Source organism: Abramis brama (assembly GCF_963993115.1).
Source record: "Abramis brama genome assembly, chromosome: 12".
In the NCBI taxonomy this organism is placed as follows: domain Eukaryota; kingdom Metazoa; phylum Chordata; class Actinopteri; order Cypriniformes; family Leuciscidae; genus Abramis; species Abramis brama.
Window position 1 is genome coordinate 11,879,632 of NC_139974.1, and position 21,964 is coordinate 11,901,595.

General features: G+C 42.5%; 1 protein-coding gene across 1 annotated transcript; it reads right to left on the minus strand.

Moving 5' to 3' along the window:
* Nucleotides 1–6,099: 6,099 nt before the first annotated feature.
* cacng8a (calcium channel, voltage-dependent, gamma subunit 8a) lies at nt 6,100–20,911 on the minus strand. Its single transcript, XM_084131227.1, has 5 exons — nt 20,748–20,911; nt 16,682–16,909; nt 13,831–13,914; nt 7,533–7,673; nt 6,100–7,028 (listed from the first exon to the last, which is right to left on the minus strand). The coding sequence occupies exons 1-5, from the start codon at nt 20,776–20,778 to the stop codon at nt 6,241–6,243; spliced, it is 1,272 nt and encodes a 423-aa protein (XP_083987353.1). The 5' UTR covers nt 20,779–20,911; the 3' UTR covers nt 6,100–6,240.
* Nucleotides 20,912–21,964: the final 1,053 nt, after the last annotated feature.

The following is a 21,964-nucleotide window of genomic DNA, read 5'->3' on the forward strand; positions in this document are numbered from 1 at the left end:
GGTGATGCAATTAATGCCATTGTGGACAGATAATAGGCCAAGTGACAAACGTAGCATTCAAGGAACCAATCCCTCGGGCCCACTCCACTAGGAGTGTTGCGCCTTCCAAAGCTATTACTAGGGCTGCATCCTTACAAGATTTCTGTGCTGCAGCAAGTTGGTCCTCTCCGCACACATTCATCAGGTTCTACAGTCTGGATGCGGATTCAACCCTAGGGTCCTTCAGGGTTGACTGGGGTCTGCGCTCAAAAACTGTCCGCGCAGAGACACAGCCTTGTTAGGCAGGCACTATCCCATGGCGTGGCGGCGATGGTATTTAAGCTGCAATGCCATGAGGAAATTCCACTCCGAAGGGAAACGTCTCAGGTTACGTATATGTAACATAGTTTCCTTGAGAAGGGAACGAGACACTGTGTCACATTTTCACGCCCTGGTCATGCCAGTGCACCTTCTTCAGACAATAAGAATCTGATGACACTGATTTCAGGTGTCTATTTATAGTTTCAGTGACGCACTACGCTGCATCACTGCATCCTCACGTTCGGCCAATCAGATTGGCATGTGTACACATGTGCATCAGACATTAGCTCAAACGGAAACGTTCCTATAGCATGAACGACATGACACAGTTATTCGCTTCTCGGGGAACCGGGCTACATGTATATTTTATTATTTATATATATATATAAACTTGTTAGTCAGTCATTATCAGTGATTATCTTTATATGCTCTCAGGTGTACACTTCTATAATTTTTTACTTGAAAGGTCTTAACGTACACACATGCATTTTAATAAATTATATTAATGCATAACCATAAATAAAGAGTGGTGCAGATCTTTGTATGCACTGCTTCTTATCCTAAACCTTTTTTTGTGCATTTGCATCTATCCATGCACTTCAGTATTTGTCATATACAGTATGTGAAGTGACATCCATGCTGAAGCCGAGATTCTATTGCCTATTTCCATCCATCCGTTTCGGATGTTTGGCATGCTCTCTTGATGAATTACTGAGCATGCCAATCATTGAGTGAACACAACCTTTCTTCTGACTTGGATGAATGCACATTTGATATAAATAATAAAACATTAACCACCTTGCCTTCATACCTTGTTTCTTTCTTTCACTGTCACATAGAAAGACATGTCATTTTCTTTTTGACCTCCTTCCAGATTTCCATCTCCCTGTTCATCCCACTCATCTCATTTCCTCCCTCCTGCTTCCTCTAAATTTAGAGCGTGGCCAATCGCGCTCTAGAGGACGCAAGCAACACAAACATGGATTAGAAGTGCAGTTCCCCTGTCTTACAGAGCACCCAAACCTCTCGTAGAAATATTGACCATCAGCATAGTTGATTTTATTTACATCTAAACTATGACAGACACCAGTATGGTGTGGGTGTTCTATATAAGTTTAGCTTTGGTTACATATCAGGTATCTTTACCTTCAGTGTGACCTATATAAATCTTCAGGGCACAGCAACTGAATCTTCTGATGAGTTACAACTTGTTTATGTTCGCCTATCTTTAAACTCTGCCCTTGCTAGTTTGACCTCTAAAAACTCTGCAGTTACATTTGACACATACGCTTTCAGCCAGCTAATGATCACTAACGGTATTCCAATGCATTGGACAGGACACCTGAAACTAAAGAGTTTTCTTGTGATGACGTATTTCTTTAAATAGCTAGTAGCCTCTATAGTTTACGTCACAGTTGTGAATCATTAATCGCTACTTGCTAAAGCTAGTCGGAAGCAGGTAGTATAAGGAGAAAGGACATTTTTATTCAGATAATTTTTATTGCATATTTCTAACAAACATATGATGCAGAATGTATTACAGTATTTTTGACCTGGTTTTCTAGAAGAGAAAGACTATAAGCTTTATGTGTGTAAATCTGCCACAAGTTCATTTTGTCAACTTTTAGGAGTACACATATAGATGACGACCTCAAACCTAATACACAAGCTACTACCAACTACTTCTTCCCAGATTCTGAAGTGCACATATAATCCCATTACTATCTAATGTGTTGTAAGAGTTGTAAATAAGAGTTCTGCAGGTATGGTGTATTTTTGTAAGCCAAACCTCAGAGTCAGCATTTTACCACTTCTGTTTTCCTATTTCTAAAGTCTTTGTTTTTTTAAATGGCTTTTTGGTTAAATATCTAAAATAAGGTCTGTGGTGAACACAATGTCTGCATCCGAAATTGCATACTTCCCTACTGTATATTAGGCCAAGAAGAGTATGTGACAAAATAAGTATGTCTGAATTAACATAAAATGTTATAAAAATAAAAGAGTAGGCAAAAAGTACCCGGGTGACCTACTACATCGGGCGAGATTCTGAAATGCGCATACAATGAATACTTTACTATCCCATGAGGCAACGGGAGAGGATTTTGTGAATGGTGGTGAAGCGACGCAACTTATGCTGTTAGGTCACGTGATAATGACCGCAAGGCGAATGTATAGGCTATCCAGATTACATTCATACTACACACACTCATACTATATAGAACATACTTTTTTAGCGGTCGTGAAGTAATTACTTGATATAAAATACAAAATAATTACTTACTTATACCATATACGTTCCTACTCAAGAGAGTATACGATTTTGGACGCAACCTTCGACAGTTAAGCAATATAACTGAGGCTGTAGGTCACATGACAAAAGAACATACCCTTTTAATGGTAGCGAAGTTCATTCCTCATTAAATGTAGTACATTCTCAGACAATATGCAATTTTGGAAACACCAATGAACTAAAAGCCACAAAAAACAAACTTACATTTTATTGGCTCTTCTTCCTCCTTTTGGTCTTGATGAATCTTTATACTGACACTTGTTGGTGTGGATGCATGAAATTTGTTTAACTTCACACCTAAGCTGTTTGTGTTTTTCTGTGTAAAATGACGGTTACAGAAACGCGCTGTAAAAGTTCACAACACAACCAAGTACAGAAACGCACTGCAAATAGTCCAGACCACAACGGAAATGTTTCCAGAGGACCCCAATAAGTGATAAACCCGGCTGGGACGTGCTTATAGCTCAAAGTCTACTTGATTTTATTGCTTCTTTTTTTTTTTTTTTTTTTTTTTTGCAAAATATACAGAGAGTTTATGACATACAACTTTGTATACAATATACAAAATTTATTAATATGTTCAATGCCATCAGAATGCTAATGAGAAAAGAATAATAAAATAATAAAAAAGAACATGAGGGAAAGATGTTAATCTATACATCAGTTACATTGTACAAATCTTTTCATGTTATGTTTAAATAAGTTTCATAAGAAATGTTAGGTAATGCAGGGTCCAAAGATGAGAATGGCAAGTTTTAAAGTTGAGACACACACACAGATATATAATGCATATTTTAAAAACTTTTTTTTGGTATAAAATGTAGGCCTATATTTGCAACAGTTATGTTAATAATCTTAATAATAAGATATTTCTGGTAATAACAGCTATTCAGCTGATGGACACCAAGTTGTGTTGTCATGGAAACATCCCAGGTGAAAATAATGAGGAAATTACATTGTCTTTCGTTGCTTCATCAAGTGCGTTCCAAACGGCTACATAATGGCATTAGCCCTGCTCATTCCAAAGTCCCAACTTCAAGGGGTCTGCCGTCTGCCCTTCGAAGGGAGTAGGACATAGGGATTCTCACGAGCAATAAGCACGTCCCAGCCGGGTTCGTCACTTATTGGTGAAACATTTCTGTTGTGGTCTGTTCTATTTGCAGCGCGTTTCTGTATTTGGTTGTGTTGTGAACTTTTGCAGCGCGTTTCTGTACTTGGTTGTGTTGTGAACTTCTGCAGCGCGTTTCTGTATTTGGTTGTGTTGTGAATATTTGGAGCACACGTATGTTGTGAAACTGATGATGATGTTTTCTTAATTTGCGGGTGTTTTTCTATTTGCATGTGTTTTCTTCAGTTGCAGAGCGTTGAGCTCTCTCAGCCACCGTAGTAAAATACTAGTTTTATAATTATTATTATTATTATAATAATTTATTATTATTATTATTATTATTATTATTATTATTGTGTTAATTGTGTGATATGTGATTTAGAGTTTGATCGTGACAACATCGTGTTTCATTGAAGATGAGTATTTTATTGCTGCTGTTTGTGGGTTGGACAGGAGCTCTGTTGGTGCTGATTCAAACTATAACTCGGATTGATGACAGGCACACAGGTGACATTTTATTGCCTGACACTTCTCTGAAAGGTATGTATAGGAAGCCTAAGACTAAATATCTGTGTGGGAGTGAATGGGCAAACACAGTGCACACATAAATGAGGCCCCTCAGTCAGCAATTTTTTTTTTTTTATATATATAAAACTGAATGTGACACACTAGAGAATTGTTTCTTTCAGTCATGTCCTTCCCTGGAGCAAGGCGCAGGCATTAATGTGTTACTTTCTTTCAAATTACTCTATTTGTGTGTGTGCGTGTGAAAAATGCATGTCTCCTGAAGGCTTGTGAGGGCACTGGGCCGACTACCTATAGCCTACAGCATTTTAAGGCATTTTGAGATACTTCATTTTGGCTAAATTCAAAGGGAGGCTCTCCAGAGAAAGTGATCCCAGAATGCTGAAAATCCAGGGAAATACTGATTAAAAATATATTTCATCAAATAATGTTAAAAATGAATTCATCTCACTTATTTGTGTATTTTTATGCTTGCATGCTATTAGTATTGCTTCGTTAGCTTAGCCAAATGCTATTGTCAACATCAAGGAATATGTGCTTTACATTGAGTTGCTGTCTATAAAAACATTTCAAATGGTCTTACGAATTTTCTTAAAAGACAGCTGCCTATGTAGGTTCTCTTTAAGGGACGTCATCAGTGATGATTGATCATAAAGGCACTCCATGTATCCTTGGATACATGTTTTTGTACTGTCCCATAGTTGTAAACTGGAAAATAATGAATTAATTAGAGGAAGGATGTTTCTTTGTCATGTCAAAATATGTGTGTAAAAACTGTGGAGTATCAAATCCTCCTTTAGTCCCCTGGGTCTTCCCTTTGACCCTTCTCTGTCATCCTAAATCCATCCGCATGAGCACATACAGGCAATGCACACAAAGCCAAAAGGCAGAGCATTATGAATATATCATATATTAGATATGAATCATGCATACAAAGTTACAAATAAACATGAAAATAATGCTGCAGTCAAAACTGCTAACAGTATGCACACAGATCTCAGATTTAGACATTCATAGAATATATCATATTTTATTTTACCAAAAAAGTTTTTTTTTCTTTTTTTTTCACTCACGCACACACAATTTTATATATATATATTTATATTCATAATATACTATATATTTAATAGATTTTTTTGTCTTTTCTGGTGAGGTTTTTAGGTATACGTATTGCTCCCCTGGAATGAATGCCTTTCACTTCTGTATTCTGTCTCTTTCTTTTTCTCTTTTTGACTTCTAGTCTCAAAAGCAGCTATATTTGTTATCCCATCGTAACAATATTAAGACTGTTAATATGATAAATAAATCAAATATATTTATATGAAGACTTAACTACTTGTACACTTACGGTTACAATGAAAAATTCCACACATCTAAATATTATTCATCTTTGTAAAAACGAAAAAAAAAAATTCATAATAGTAATAGTCGTCACACTCTCGCAGAATTAACACATGCTTGACACTGAATGACATTGTGAAATATTGTCAACATGTGCAAGAAAAAAATCACAGTTTAGTTCATCATTCGAAAGGAAATAAATTAAAATGGATACTTGCGCAAAAAAAAAAACTTGATGAAAATGTATAATGCTTAAGTTAACTCAGCAATAACAATTACCATAATAATAATAAAAACAACAACAACAACAACTATATTGGAATGCTAAATAAGTTACAGGAATAACCTGATGATAAAGCACTGGAATTGAAAGAGCTTAAAGAACCGAAAGATCACCATCACACACATCGAGTATTTCAACATGAATCAATAAGAAGTGCGGATGGAATTCTGTTACTCAAGTCACCATGTTCAAAAACAGAAATGGAGAGAAAAAAAGAGGATGTATTGCCTTCTTGTTCACTTCTATTTCGTCTTGTGAGCGGACCTTATTTCGTTTCTCAGCCCTTTCTTGCTCTTTTTGTCTCTCCCATTCTGCCACTTCTCGCTTTACTTGCAGTTCATTAAATCGCTTGTTTTCCCCGTCGCTCTCTTCCCTCCTTCCTCAAGCCTTTTGTTACACAGGTGTTGTTCTCCTGTTGAGAGTGTTAGTGTTTGAACTGTCTCCTTTTCCAAGTCGATCCAAGGTTCCCAGCCCTCGATCCCTCTCCATGGTGGCAGAGGAGCCGGCGGATAGTGGCGGCTGCTGGGGGCCGGAGGAAGACGAGGTATTGAGGGTGGCGTTGGCCGACGCAGCCAGGTTCGACTTGGAACGAGAAGGCAGTGTTCCCGTCATGAGCGCTCCTCCGTCTCCCTCCTTTGTCGGAAAGTAATTGTGCAGCTGGTAGAGTGTGGCACGGTCGACTGTGCCATACATGGGTGGCTCCCCTTTCCTCCCCAGTGTGTACATCGATATATCTCCCATTCCTCCTCCGGAGTGTGTATGCGGATTGGGAAGCGTGGCTACTGAAAACGGCGGTGGGCCAGCGGCCAGGGGTGGGCCGAAGTTCTTGGGAGCGATAGCGGAGGTCGGGGACTGTTCGCGGGAGCGGGTCGGCTCCGCCGTCGAGCGTGAGCTGGAGCGGGAGGAGCGTCGGCGGAAGCGGTATCCCGGCAAGCGTAACACAGCGGAGGTCGTGCTGCGGAAGAGGTCAGTGCGCGAGCGGCAGCGCAGTTCTTTGTTGCGCTCAATGTAAATGTTGACAGCCAGCACGCCTACAACTTCCGCCAGGATGAACGACAGGCCGCCAAAGTAGAAGGACCAGCCGTAGGAGTAGTGCCACTTCTTGTCCTCGTCCTTTTTGGGGGAGATGTCGCTGAGCGCCGCAGAGATGTATACAATGACACCTATTATGTTGCTCAGGCCTGGATCAATTCAAGACAAAATAGTTTTTTTATTCTGTTAGTTTAGGTCAACAGATTAATTTTTAAAACAAAGCAAAGACTCAAAGAATCTGGAGGGAATTCACTTTTTAAATATTTTATATTTGTTAAAAAATATTTTAACATATTAAAAGTAAAATAACTGGTTAGTAAGACAAGGTAGTCTACGGAGTCCCTAAAGGGACACGGTGAAGAAAGAAAATATTAGATGGGAGAAAAAATATGTTTTGTAATGCTTTTGTGTTCTCAGGCAATTCTTTTGAGTTCCCCTGAGCAAGTTTACGTTTGCAAAACATTTGCAAGAGAACGCATAAGCATTGACTTGTTATTATTTTTCCTCCCATCTCATATTATTTTTCACCACCATGTCTCCTTAGGGGCTCCGTAGAAATCCGACACACAAAAGTGTCTCAAAAGTTTTGTGAATTCACCTCATCACAAATTTCTAAATTAGGATGCTATATGTGTCATAATGAGAAATGTTACCTGCCACTACAAACAAAATGCCTGCTCCCAAAATGATGTGTCTTTTGGTCTTGTAGAACCGACTAGATGCCACACAAACTCCACCTAGCAGCAATAATATGGCACTGAGGATAGGAAATATACTGGAGGCCCTGACTACACCTGAGAAGAGAAAAAAAAATGGCACAAATGAATGTTCAAATTGATTGTTTTCCCCATATACTGTAAACCCTAGCGCTCAAAATAATTAATTGGTTTGAGTAGAGCCAACTCAAATAAAAAAAAATTAGTTCAATAAAATTAACTTTTATGAGGACTTAGAACTTTCTATTTCTTTTGAGTGCACAAAACTGACACATTTTAAGTAATCTGAATTGTTTCATTGTTTTGAGTTTTATTAACTTGTTTCTTTTAATTCAGACAAACTTAAATTGAACTGAAACTGGGCTGGGATTTCTATTTCCAAGCATGCTTTGCCATGACACTCGAAAGGGAGAGTAAATGCTAAAATTAAGTCTTATATAATGTTCCTCTTCAGTCGGTCAGTCGACACCACGTCGAGACCGATGAATAGGAATCTCGCTAGAGAGGCCAATCTACTTCGAGTGAAACTAAAACAAGCCAATACACATTGGCATGCAATCATTTGCATCAGCCGTTCAGCCTTGCAGCGCGGGTATATAATGAGCAGAAGGTGCGATTGCACTTCAGCTTTTTGCTTCGGAGCCAAGCACTTCGATGCTCTCTTCAAACCTGACAAATCAGCTTTGTGAAACTTCAAGCCTCTTCAGGACCTCTCCACTTTGGTGCGGGCGTTACAGCACAGGAGCATGAGCGGTCTTTTTTCTCTCTCTTTGTTTTCTGTTTTTTGTTTTGTCTAAAGAGCAAACAAAAGTTGTTTTCACAGCTGGTAGGTGCGCAGGTGTGAGCACTCAAAGGCTGTTTTCACAGCTGGTACCAGCGAGAGAGAGACAGCGTGCAGACAGGTGCACATTCCTGTCTGTGTTCACGGTGACAGTTCCCCTGTGTGCTTCATCATCAGCGAGAGCAGTCCCTAAAAGAGCTTACACAGATAGAATGCGTCTTTTTAAAGATGAATTTCTATCTGTGTGTTTCTGGATGTGGTCGTTACCTGGGGTCACGGGATGGTTACGATCGCTGCCTTGTGTGTCTGGGCCTCGAACACGCTGAGGCAGCTTTTGTGGATGAGTCATGTACCCATTGTGGGAAGATGACCAACACGGAGCTGCGGTTGAGACTCTCGTTCCTGCAAAGGGGCGGAGTCCCTGTGCCTCGGGTGGTAGCGCGGGAGACCTGAGGATTACGGTGAGCGCGCTTCCTTCGGGGAACCAACCCCGTAGGAGCTCTCACCCCTCTCACGCTCCACAGCCAGTTGAGCCGCCAACGGAGCGCGATGGACCATCCTCGAGGTGTGTACCAGTCGTCTCCTTTGGTGCTTCCCGCGACGATCAGATGTCGATCGCTGCATCGGAGGGTGGGTCAGACCTCTCCGCAGATGACGACTCTTTCGGGTGTGTCAGCGGTGCCCGAGACGGACCCAGAGATGATGGCCATGCTTTCCCGGGCCACCAACAGGGTCGGGCTCATGTGGAACCCTCCACCGTGTCCTGAGCCCTCGAGGCTGTACGATTGGTATCTTGGGGTGCCGTGCGCTGGTTCTCAGCAACCCACCCCAGTGCCTTTCTTCCCGGAAGTGCACGAGGAGCTTACAGGGACATGGACGGCACCTTTTACTGCCAGAAACCGTTCCGGTGCCTCCTCCTCCCTCACCACCCTTGATGGCGGGGCAGCTAAGGGATACACGCGTTTCCCGCCAGTGGAGCGGACTGTTGCTAAGCAGCTGTGCCCTAACTCCACTTGGCGCGGAGAAACGTGTCTTCCTTCCTGGTCCTGTAAGTACTCGTCGGACCTATCCGGCAAGGCTTACAAGGCCTGTGGGGAAGCTGCCTCTGCCATGCACGCCATGGCGTTGCTGCAGGTCCATCAGGCCAAGGCACTGAAGGTCCTGCACAAGGGTGGTCATGATCCCCAAGTTCTCCAGGAACTTCGTACCGCGACGGACCTCGCGCTTCGTGTGACGAAGGTGACCGCGTGGTCATTGGGTCGTGCGATGTCCACCTTGCTGGTCCAGGAACGCCATCTCTGGCTGTGTCTGGCCGACATGAGGGAGAGCGACAAGCTCCGGTTCCTTAACTCCCCCGTGTCCCAGACCGGCCTCTTCGGCGACGCGGTCGAGAACTTTGCCCGGCAGTTCTCGGCTGTACAAAAGCAGACTGAGGCCATCAAGCACATCCTGCCGTGGTGGCCAGCTGCTGCCTCCACCACACCGACCACGGCCCTTCAGTCTGCTCGTTGCCAGGGGCGTCCTCCTGCGTCTGCCCCTGCTCCCGCGCCGCAGCAGCAGCCTCCATCTAAACGGCGCCGTGGAGCCAGTCGCAGGCAGGCCGCCCCGACCGCCCAGGCCCCCGCCAAGAAGGGTGGCAAAGCCAGGGGTAAGCGGCCCTAGGATGGGCAATCCAGAGATGGATGGGACTGCTCTCCAGGAGACGGTGATCGCACCGCTCCCTCCCTCGGAAAAGGGCTGGGTGGAAAATCTTCTGTTTCCTTTTATTTGTGTTCCGCCGCTGGCCTCAAAACCAACGGTACCCAAATTTTCAATAATAGAGCAGTTTCCTTCATCTCTGGGTCCGAAGAGGGCCCAGAGAGCAGTGGGGGGAGAGAATCCTCACCACTCTCATCTGTCTCTTCTATTGCCAGGGGGCAGCAGTGTGCGGTTCGAGAACACAACCAAGCCGCCTCCTGCACCTCCTGCCCCGTGGAACCAGGTAAGTGTTGCACAGCACACTCAGACTCCGCTACGGGCCGCCTCCCAGAGAGAGCCTCTCGAGCCGAGTCCCTGTGTTCCACCTCGCTGCCCCACTCCGGGTACGCCTACGGTCCCTTTGGTCCCGCTTGTACGGTCTCTGTGAGCCTGGTTAGTGCTCCCCAGTCCGTCTAGCAGGCTCATTCGGACCATCAGGCTTGGCTATGCGATTCAGTTCGCCCGGTGTCCCCCCAAGTTTCGGGCCATCCACTCCACTACAGTGAGAGCAGCCGATGTCCATGTCTTGCAGGCGGAGATCGCAGTACTACTAGCGAAGGACGCGATAGAGCCGGTCCCTCCAGCCGATATGAGGTCAGGGCACTACAGTCTCTACTTCAATGTACCCAAGAAAGGTGGTGGGTTACGACCGATCATGGACCTGCGACTTTTGATTCGGAGCCTCCACAAGCTACCGTTCAAAATGCTCACGCATCTCAACGACTGGCTCATACTAGCACACTCTCGAGGTCAGTTATGCGAACACAGGGACCTCGTGCTCAGGCACCTCAGCCTGCTGGGCCTTCAGGTCAACTGGGAAAAGAGCAAACTCGCCCCCGTGCAGAGGATCTCTTTTCTCGGTATAGAGTTGGATTCGGTCGCACAGACAGTGTGCCTCACAGAGGAACGCGCTCAGTCGGTGCTGAACTGCTTGAACACATTCAAAGGCAGGACGGCGGTCCCACTGAAATTCTTTCAGAGGCTCCTGGGGCATATGGCAGCGGCAGCAGTGGTAACCCCGCTTGGACTGCTCCATATGAGACCACTTCAGCACTGGCTTCAAGGCTCAGTCCCGAGATGGGCGTGGCATCACGGCACTCACCGGGTGGCAATCACACCGGCGTGCCGCCAGACCTTCAGCCCGTGGTCAGATCCCTCATTCCTGCGGGCAGGAGTCCCCTTGGAGCAGGTGTCCAGGCATGTTGTGGTATTCACAGATGCCTCTGCCACCGACTGAGGTGCCACGTACAATGGGCATGCAGTGTCAGGGGTGTGGACGGGCCCCCAACTGCATTGGCACTTCAACTGCCTCGAGTTGCTAGCAGTACGTCTCGCTCTGAGCCACTGGAGAGGGCCACTTCAGGGCAGGTACATGCTGGTCCATACGGACAACACTGCGACCGTTTCGTACATCAACTGACTAGGTGATCTACGCTCCCGTTGTATGTCGCAACTCGCCGGCCATCTCCTCCTCTGGAGTCAGAAGCATCTGAGGTTGCTTCGAGCCATGTATGTCCCCGGGGTGCTCAACCGTGTGGCCGACGAGCTGCCACGAGCTGTGCTCCCGGGAGAATGGTGACTCCACCCCCAGGCGGTTCAGCTGATCTGGAGAGAGTTCGGGGAGGCTCAGGTAGACCTGTTTGCCTCCTCAGAGACCTCCCACTGCCAGCTATTTTACTCCCTGACCGAGGGAACACTCGGCACGGACACAATGGCACACAGCTGGCCCCAGGGCCTCCGCAAATATGGGTTTCCCCCAGTGAGCCTACTTGCACTGACCCTGTGCAAAGTCAGGGAGGATGAGGAACAGGTCCTTCTGGTGGCTCCCTATTGGCCCACTCGGACTTGGTTCCCAGAACTCATGCTCCTCGTGACAGTCCCTCCCTGGCCCATTCCTCTGAGGAAGGATCTTCTGACTCAGAAATGGAGAACCCTATGGCACCTGCATCCGGACCTCTGGAAACTCCATGTCTGGTCCCTGGACGGGACGCGGAGGTCCTAGGTGACTTACCCCCAGAGGTACTTAACACCATCACTTCTGCACGGGCGCTGTCCACGAGACGTGTGTACGCCCTGAAGTGGAACTTGTTTGTCGAGTGGTGTTCTTCTCACCGAGAAGACCCCCGAAGATGTTCGATAGGGTCCGTGCTTTCCTTCTTGCAGCAAGGGTTGAAGCATAGACTGTCTCCCTCCACCCTGAGAGTACATGCTACCGCTATTTCAGCTTATCATGACCACATAGATGGCAAAACAGTAGGAAAGCATGCTCTGTTGGATTGCTGCACCCTACTGTGCACCCTTATTACTCCAGACTGAAAAACCTGTTGAGTCCTCCAACACCCTCGGCCCGGACATGGCGGAGCGTCCGGTGCCAGGCCTTTATCCGTTGAATCCTTGAGAACCGGATCTAGGCTGGGCTCCATATGTGTGACCCTACGGGGATCCCATATGTGTATATTCCTCCACGGCTGCTCCTAATGGAAGCCCGTGTCTTTCCCTTGGGCTAAGTCACCCATTATTTCATATGTAGTACGACCTTCGGGCTAGTCCATATGTATTCCCCACATAACTCTTTGAAGAAAGTGGCTTCCACAGCATTCTCCTTCCTAACAGAGAGGGCACGCTTTCCCAGTGTTATCCAATAGTCTCACTGTATGGGTTATCACGGAACAACAGTGACAGATGCACTCTGTGTAAGCCTCCTCCTATCGTCCTTCCAGGCAAGAAGGGGTAGAGGCTTGCACAGGGCGCTGGATGGGGTGCAGCAGCTGTGGCCCTTTGGTAGGGATTCCTATTCGTCGGTCTCGACGTGGCGTCGACTGACCGACTGAAGAGGAACGTCTCGGTTACATATGGTAACCCTCATTCCCTGAAGGAGGCGGCCGAGGCGGCCAGCTTTTCAGGCTTGGCTCCTCAGCAAAAAACTGAAGTGCAATCGCACCTTCTGCTCATTATATACCCACGCTGCGAGGCTGAACAGCTGATGCAAATGATTGCACGCCAATGTGTATTGGCTTGTTTTAGTTTCACTCGAAGTAGGTTGGCCTCTCTAGCGAGACTCCTCTTCGTCGGACTTGATGTGGCGTCTCCGTTCCCTCCTTCAGGGAACAAGGGTTACCATATGTAACCGAGACGTTTTTTTGTGCAAGATTAATGTTAAGTGGGAGATTTAGTTGTGTTTAATGTTTTGTTATGCTAGTTTAGAAGAGTTTCTGTTAAGTGGTGTTTTGTTTGGGGGAGAGGGGTAGTGCATCATGCGACAAGTGAAGCATGAGCTTAGTTTGAGAACAGATCTATGTTAAATGTTTTATATTGTTGTACTCATTTAGAAAGAGCTATACTATGCTAATGCTATCAACATATTGTGTTCCCAATTAGCACGGTAGCATTTATTGTATTAGCTAGATAAAGCTATAGCCAGGTTTCCACTACTAAAAATATTTAAGTTGTGAGTACATGATCATTTTAAGTTATGATTAGCTTACTCAAATATTTCAAGTTAAGAGCAATTAAAATATATCAAGTACAAAATAAAAATCTGCCAGTTCTGCTTACTTAAACTTTAAATTTCTTACCTTAAAAAAAAAAAGTGATGTAACTGATTACCAAAATTTTTTTTTTGCCAATTTATTCGGGTTTACAGTGTACCCCTATATTCAGAATGCACACATCATCGTATATGCCAAAAACATGCACAAATAAACACTCTTGACTCACGTAAAAGGTACTCTGCAGCATCCTGGTCATAATCAGCATCATCTGGGAAATGATTAATCTGGGAACACACTCCTCTCTTCAGTCCTAAAGAGAATGAGAGAGAGATCCTTCAAAAGTGTCACCATATTTTCTGGTTTCTGAACAAACTAAATAAAGTAGCACTTTAAATAAAAATTGACAAAAGGCCAAAAGAAAAAAAAGGGGTCTGAATGGAGTTCAGTCAAACAGTCGGTGAGGTGTTTTATTCTAAATAGATTCAGAGTAGATGTCAATGGCTGTGAGTCACCCCAGGTCAAAGGCGTCATGCTGTGCTCTCTCTCTCGTGTGATTTAAACCTTCCATTCATTCTAGATAACATGTTGGTGCACTGCATATTCCCAGTGTCTTCCAGTGCTTGCTGTCTTAATTTAATGCCAAGGTTATTATTTTCACACCTGGCTCGTTTGGTGCATTTGTCTCGGAACCTGGTGCGGTTTCTCCCTTAGTTCGGTTTATACAGCATAGATCACCTGAATGAGATGGTTTGGCCTGATTGATAACAAACTCTGGGGTGGTTCGGTTGAGGTGAGAAAGCAATCCGACCCAACGGACCCCATTTTTTCTCTGAATAACGCAGATTTACGTGTATGTACAGCTGGCTAATCGGAGGTCTGTAATCTGTATAAAATGACTGCAGAGAGCGACAAAAGGCTGTGAAGGAAAGGTTGTGCAGAAAGCCCTTAAATGGAAATTATTTTGACGTTAACCTTGTTCGCATGGCCGCTCATTTAGACTACTCCAAATTCACTAACATTAGAACAAGGTTAAGAACAAATTCATGTGCGTACGCATGTGTTGTGAATTAGGCAGAGATTTTTCGTGAGAAGTTCTCCTGTGCGTACACATACGGAATAAAAATATTAAAACATATATAGTGGAAATCGGAGCCATAGCCATGTGGGTAGCACTCTGACACATAGCGCAGTAACGCTTCGGCAACCTAAGTTTGAGTCCCAGTTTGTGGTCCTTACCACAGTCCCTGTCTCTCATTGACTGTCCTATCCAAAGGCAAAAATGTCCAAAAATATAACTTAATAATAATAATAACAAAAACATATAAAGTGGACTATGTAATTTTGTAATAAACCCTATTAATAAACATTTCCCTCAAAAATCAGACTAGTTTACATTATATAAAGCAGACAACAAAAGTGAGCAATATAATAAGTCAAAATGACTGTTTTTGTCTGGTTTGATTATTCTGCAAATGCAATGAGAGCACTGCAGGTACCTTTGACCTGCAATGACTCATCACATAATCATAGCCATTGACATGTACTCTTCAGGTTTCTAATGCAAATGTGGGAAAAAATACAGCCCATGTTTGTTTAAAACCTGTCTCTTGAGACCTGGCTAGAGCAAAGGAGGTACTGTGTACTGTTAAAACAACTAGCTTAACGTGAATACCCCGCATTGCAGAGCCCAGTGGCTAAATGGATTTGGAGGCCACGCTTACCACAATGCCTTCGGTAGCTTTACAATAACTCTAAAGCTAGACAGTGAAATCAGTTTGTGTTAGGTTTTTGACTGGTTTTGTTTCCTCTGTAGCACAGTACTATATATCACAAGCATGTAAAATGATCCTGATACTGAGATATATATATATATATATATAGTGAATATTTAGTGAATCAACCTGCATTAGGTTACACCAATAAAAGTAATTTCCAGTCAGGAAGAAATAGATCCTTTGGAGGCTAACAATGTCTCCATGTCTGTAGAAGCAGATGGACAAAATTGTATCGCAAGTTGACACATAAAATAAAATGTTGGCCATTTTGTAAAAGTAATAAGGCATTTGAGGCCAGGCTATTTAGTGAAATAGCCTTTATTATTAACACTCTTTTCAGAATTGATAATAATAATAATTGTTTCTTGAGCACCAAATCAGCCTATTAGACCGATTCTTCAAGGATCATGTGACACTGAAGACTGGTGTAATGATGCTGAAAATTAAGCTTTGTCATCACAGGAATAAATTACATTTTAATATGTACTAAAACAGTAATAGTTATTTTAAATTGTAATAACAGTTCACAATATTACTGTTTATTTTTTGTCAAATAAATTAGCCTTCATGAGCATAAGAGACTTCTTTCTAAAACATTAAACAATCTTAACTCTATCCCCTCCAGTGTTTTGTAAAAAAGTTGCCAGTTGCAGCGTTTTTGATAATTTTTACAAAAATTTCATGGCCCCCAGAATATTTTATTGTATGAATATCTGAACATGCAATATGTCAAAAGAAAGAAGAGATCCTCTGCTTTTAAACAACAACAACAAAACGTTTTATTCTAGCTTCATGCATTATTTTTCATCAACACTTGATTGTGGGTAAGTTTCATAAATAAATAAAAATCTTGAAAATTGCAATGCTTTTATCGCTTGTTTCTGCTCCTATTTTGCCTGTGCTTTGATCCAGAGATTCTTTACTCTTTCAGAAGATGCGTAATAGTGCCCCATACTGTATAGCAGTGAAAACATGGAGAGCCGGAAAATTCTGTCAATGACCCCAAACATGTGGTTCAGTTATGGTAATAAAAAAATAAAAAAAACATTGCGCTAGAGCACTTGAACTGCCCCTGCAAATAATGTATATTAAGTGGTAAAGTTCAAAACAGAGCTGCAAAAAATGAAATGTTAGGCCATCCAGACTGTACAACACAAGCTCAAATCCAACCATTTTCCCTTCATGAATCACTTATGCAAACTGCACAGGTGGGGACCTCCTTCATGCATCATTTCCCCCTCACATACATCCATACATGACCCAATCCTTCGCCCCCACACACAAACACAGCCGTTCACTTACCTTCCAGGCAGCAAATCCTCCAGAGGCCGGAGTGGGTGAGAGCTCCAGGATCCTTCTTGTCCTTGTTGTGTGGGTCATCCTGAGAGGAGTTGGCAGTGCTGTTGCAGATAAAGGCCCGAGCATACAGCCAGTAGTCCGTGCCAATGGCCACGGTCATCAAGGCAAAGGCTGCGAATGCTCCCACAGTGGCGAGAAGCACCTGAATTCCCCGCTCGCACCACACCATGGCTGGAGTCATAAACAAAAACACAGCTGTGGTCAAACGAGGGGATAAGAGAGCGTGAACAGGATATACGCATAAAGAAAGATTGAAATCGGAGCCCAAGGTTACAGGAAGAAGTAGATGAGATGAGTGTGTGATCCTGCTGAAGTGTTGGAAGATCCAGTTCTTGAGGACATTTTGAACCCAGATGCACAAATTGTCATCAGTGTGCCCAAATATAAGTTGCTAAGATCATGAACAAATGCCAATGCAACATTGGAGAAGAACGCACATTTCAGAATATAGTATAACATAAAAAACCTTAAAAGCCAAATATCACAATACAATGCAGAGGCCAGAAAGGTCATATCTTTTAGATCATAACCAAACTGCTCATAGTCCTATTGGGAATGTGTAGTTGCCAGGCAGCTATTGTGAACAGTCACGAGACAGTTGTAATTGAGATTTCTTTGCATGGATAGATCTTTTATATGGAGCAATTCAAGCATGTTGATATGGACAAAACATATTTAGGGCTACGGTCCATTGCTTTCTTGTAGAAGATTAGATTATTTGTTATTAATAAAGCTAAATATGTCAGCTGACTGCATGTCTACTGCAAAAAAAAACAAAACATAGCTGAACCAAAATCTGTCTGTTCAAAAAAATCACAAAAAGATCTCATACACTGCTATATTAAGTATGAGTACAATCATGTGACTGATATTTTATGTTTAATACAATGCTTATTTCAGTAACAATGATACAAATAAGAGTGAATATACATGGCCATCATTTCTTAACAACAAACTATCAAATTGTCTTCTTTTTTGTTCAAAATGAAAAAAGAAAATGGTTCATTGACATATTAAGGGAACGTTTACACGACAACAATATGCTTAAAACAGAGACGTTTTTCCTTTGAATTTTCCGCGCACAGACGACGGCATTGTCAAAACGATCCCCATTCACACGGACTAAAAAACCTGTATTCTGCTGCCAGGCCATTAGAGGGCGATGAAAAACTATAGACTGACCACGTAATCCACATGTGCATGACTTCATCGTCTTCAGAGATTTGCGTTCTTGTAGTTTACATGGAGAACGTTTTCAAAAACTTGCACTTTGAAACCCGTTTTCAAAAGTTTTGTGTTTTCAGACACCCAAAACGCTGTTGTAGTGTAAATGAATGGCCAAAAAGCATAAAAAGTTTTACGTTTTTAGTTGAAAATGGTGTCGTGTAAACAGCCCCTATGTCTATTACGTATTTGTTGGAGAGGTTTAAATACACATTACAAAATAACATAATGAACCCAAGCATGACAATCCAGCCCATCTTTTCAACATTTTTACAAATACAAATATATATTTTTTACTAGATTAGCTTGACGTTTGTTTTGTTACAGTGCAGAACAAAAATGGGTACTATATATCTATATACAGTCTATATATATCATGGTACAGACGTCACGATTCAGTACATACAGTCAGACGACGAATACAGTCAGTCACAGGCGATCCACACTCCAATCCAGAAGGGGGCGTGCGTGGTAATGCTGTTTGTTAACCGTCAAAACAGGAAAAAGAGAAGAAGAAGAAGAGACGATCTATGCACCAACCCAAAACAAGAGTTCAGATGCTTGAGCTTGCTAGTAGCCTCTACGCTGAGTTTCGGTTCATTTTTGTGACGCGCTTCACAAACTTAATGGAAAGGAAACTGAGACGGCAGAAAGCACATCCTGTTTTTCTTTATTTTACAAAAGCACAATGTTTTGTTTTTATTGTGAGTGTACACAGATAAAAATAGACCCTTTACAGTTTCTAATGATTTCTTACTCTTATCTATATGACCATAACTGACGGAGTATTTTAAAGTGTTTTCGCTGTTATAATGAGAGAGAATCATTTGGCATTGTGCCGATTTGTGTCGTGGAAGTCTCACTACTACATTGCAGTGATGAAATGCATGTCCTGGAAATGGGAAACCTCAGGTGCCGCTTCACTCGCTGCCTCCTCGTGGAAATGTGAAGTAAAGTAAAAAAAATTACAGTGTAGGCTACGGCACATCACGCCGCTAATGAATCAAAATCAAACCAAGTTCAAAATATTAAAAAGTTTGAATATATATATATATACAGGGGTTAAAGTGGGCCGGAACGGTCCGGAACTGCGTTCCGGCACCTCAGATAAATTAATAAATAAATAGATTCAAATCAAATCAAATCAAATCATTCTCATCAAATTCAATGATTCTCATCATTCATCAAATCAAAACTGAATATCACCGCCTGGCCGCGCCTTCACAAACACGCTTCCCGACGTTACGTTCTCACGGTTCTCCTGTCTGATTGAGCGCATCTGCACCGGTTCACGTCTCCCCTCCCCACTGAACGCCAGCGGTTACTAATGCGTGATTGCACTCACGGGGGTTGAGCGCGGTAAAGTAAGTTTTGGGTTCGATATTCGCCGGACATTTGTTTTCCCTTGTAATATATTTTATTATTTATTATTATATTATATATTATATTTATACCTGAGAATGCTTTGACGCGTTTCCACAGCGCATGATACTTAAGGGAACGTCTGCCAATTCCACCAACTGCGTTAAACGTAGACTATAATTTGTATTATTTAAAATTACTTTTAACATTTAAAAACAGACGTTTTCAAATTCCAAAGCTTGTAGAAGGTTCCTATTGGCAATACTGACTTACAGCTTTCCTGGTAGCCTTGAGTAAATTAACTTGTCTCAGAAAATGATTCATAAAACATATAAACATCAGTTGAGCCTGTTTACTTTCTTCACTGACACAGACGAAAATGAAAAGACTATCAGTCAAAGTTCAGCTTTAGGAGGGGAAAAATTAGGGAATAAGGAGACTGAGAGAAAAAGAAAGATGAAGATGAGGAGAGAGCAGGTATTGACAAATAATCTAATGACAAAGTTTTAAAGCTATTTCTTATCAAATTTGTTTTGGCCTTCAAAAGCCCTAAATTGCACATATGTTGGCCAGAGAAATCCAAATTTTCTCGGGGGAGCATGCCCCCGAACCCCCCTAACTACCACACATTTCTGTCAGTTTTGGACTTCCCATTTTTAGGTTTGTGAAAAACAAGGTTGTGTTGTGGTGTTCAGCAATTTTTACATAGTATCGTCATCATATCAGTGTAGATGTAGATGGACCAAAATAAAAACATTAAAATAAGTATTAAATAAGTATTGTGATACTTGGTGCCACAGTGACAATCTTGTCCCAAAAAGTATTGCTATACCACGATACACAATATGTTGTCCCACGGCGAGTCGTTTTTCCCTATTGCACCAAAATAAAATTTGAGGGTTCCCCCACCTGCCAAATCCCACTTTAACCACTGTATATATATATATATATATATATATATATATATATATATACACAAACACATATATATATACACACACACACACACACACACACACATATATATATAATGTTTCAGTACAATATAACATGTCTTCGTGACCTGAAAGTAGCACCGATATGTTACCATGGACAACGGTGAACTACACAATTTAGCGGCCATTATACAAAAATATTTTACTGCTCTACAATTGACCAATCGAGAATTCCAGATAGAGAGCTGAGTAATAAAAGACACAGTGAACTCAAACCAAGCATAATGCATGAACTATGAACTCTTCTGGAACATCTTAAGATGTCTGCAAAAAAGTTTCCTGATAAGACAACAGTAAGCTGAAAATTATGCTGTCATACAGTGGAACACATTGAGACTCACTCAAGAGCATTTCACTAAACATGATGACAAGCATTAGACACGGTGGTCTCAGCACAGCACTGGCGGCCATTAATGAGATCCGATTACCTGGAGGAATGTGTCTTCCCTTCCCATCCATCCCTGCAGCTCTCCAATCCTTGTCACTGAATATTGTGCCGACCAGAACGTCCAAGCAGCATCCATCGACTGTTATCCCTCGCTTTTTCTTTCCCCCCTCTTTCACACACCCCTCTGCTCACTCTCTCTCTCTCTCTCTCTCTCTCTCTTTCTTTCTTTCTTTCTTTCTCTCTCCCCCTGTCTCCTGCCCGTGGGTGGGTGTAGATTTTCTAGGTTTCGCTGCTTTTCTCCTCTTAGAGAGATTTCATGGCAGGAATCCTACTGCTTCTCCTCCTGAGGAGGAAAAAAAAGAGAGAATAGAGAGACAGAACATGTTTAAGGTACATGCTGGAGAAAAACAACAGCTCGAGAGTGTGTTAGTGCCATTAAATTATCATTATCATGACACCAGTACGGTTTACGTGTATTTCATCCAGACGAGCAGTGATTCTGGATGGTTACATCGCCCATACATCCGCGGGAAGAGTAAGGGATATATAAAGAAAAAGAGAATAGAGAGAAAGCAAAGACAGAGCGTGCGCCATTCCGTCACCATGGCAACAGCGCATTCTGAAGTCGAGAACAGAACAGGATGGTGTGTGTGATGTTGGTGAGTGAGGTGATGCTAGTGTGTGTGTGTGTGTGTGTGTGTGTGTGGGGTGTGTGTGTGGGGGGGTATTCATCATAACATACCTAGTGATTTGCCAAACCCTGGACTGTCATGGATGTTCAGAATGCACCTGGTGTGTGCTTTTGATCAACACTCTTTTCTGACCGTGTGGTGATGCGGTAATGACATGCACAGCGAGGACAGCTGATCTGTTTCCCCCCATGACGAGCTCACTCTAATAGGCAGTTACTTAGAGTTCTGTTCTGTTATGTTCAGAGTCTTGTGTCACTCTTGCTCATTCTCAGAAACAGGAACCCAAATGGTAACAAACACCACAGCCAGACACACAGAAAGGAAGTTACACAGTGTTTAGGAACAAAATAAGTTAACACAAAAATCAGAAATCCTCCAGGAATATACAAATGAAAGGTTCTTCATGCACACTTACATTAATTAAAAAATATTTTAAAAGTACAATATACCTTTAAAAAATAAAAACTATAAAAAAGGTTTAATATAGAATTATAGCAAGAAAAATAAAGCATTGATTAATTATTAATAATACTATTATTGTTATTATGCCAATGTAAATTTATTG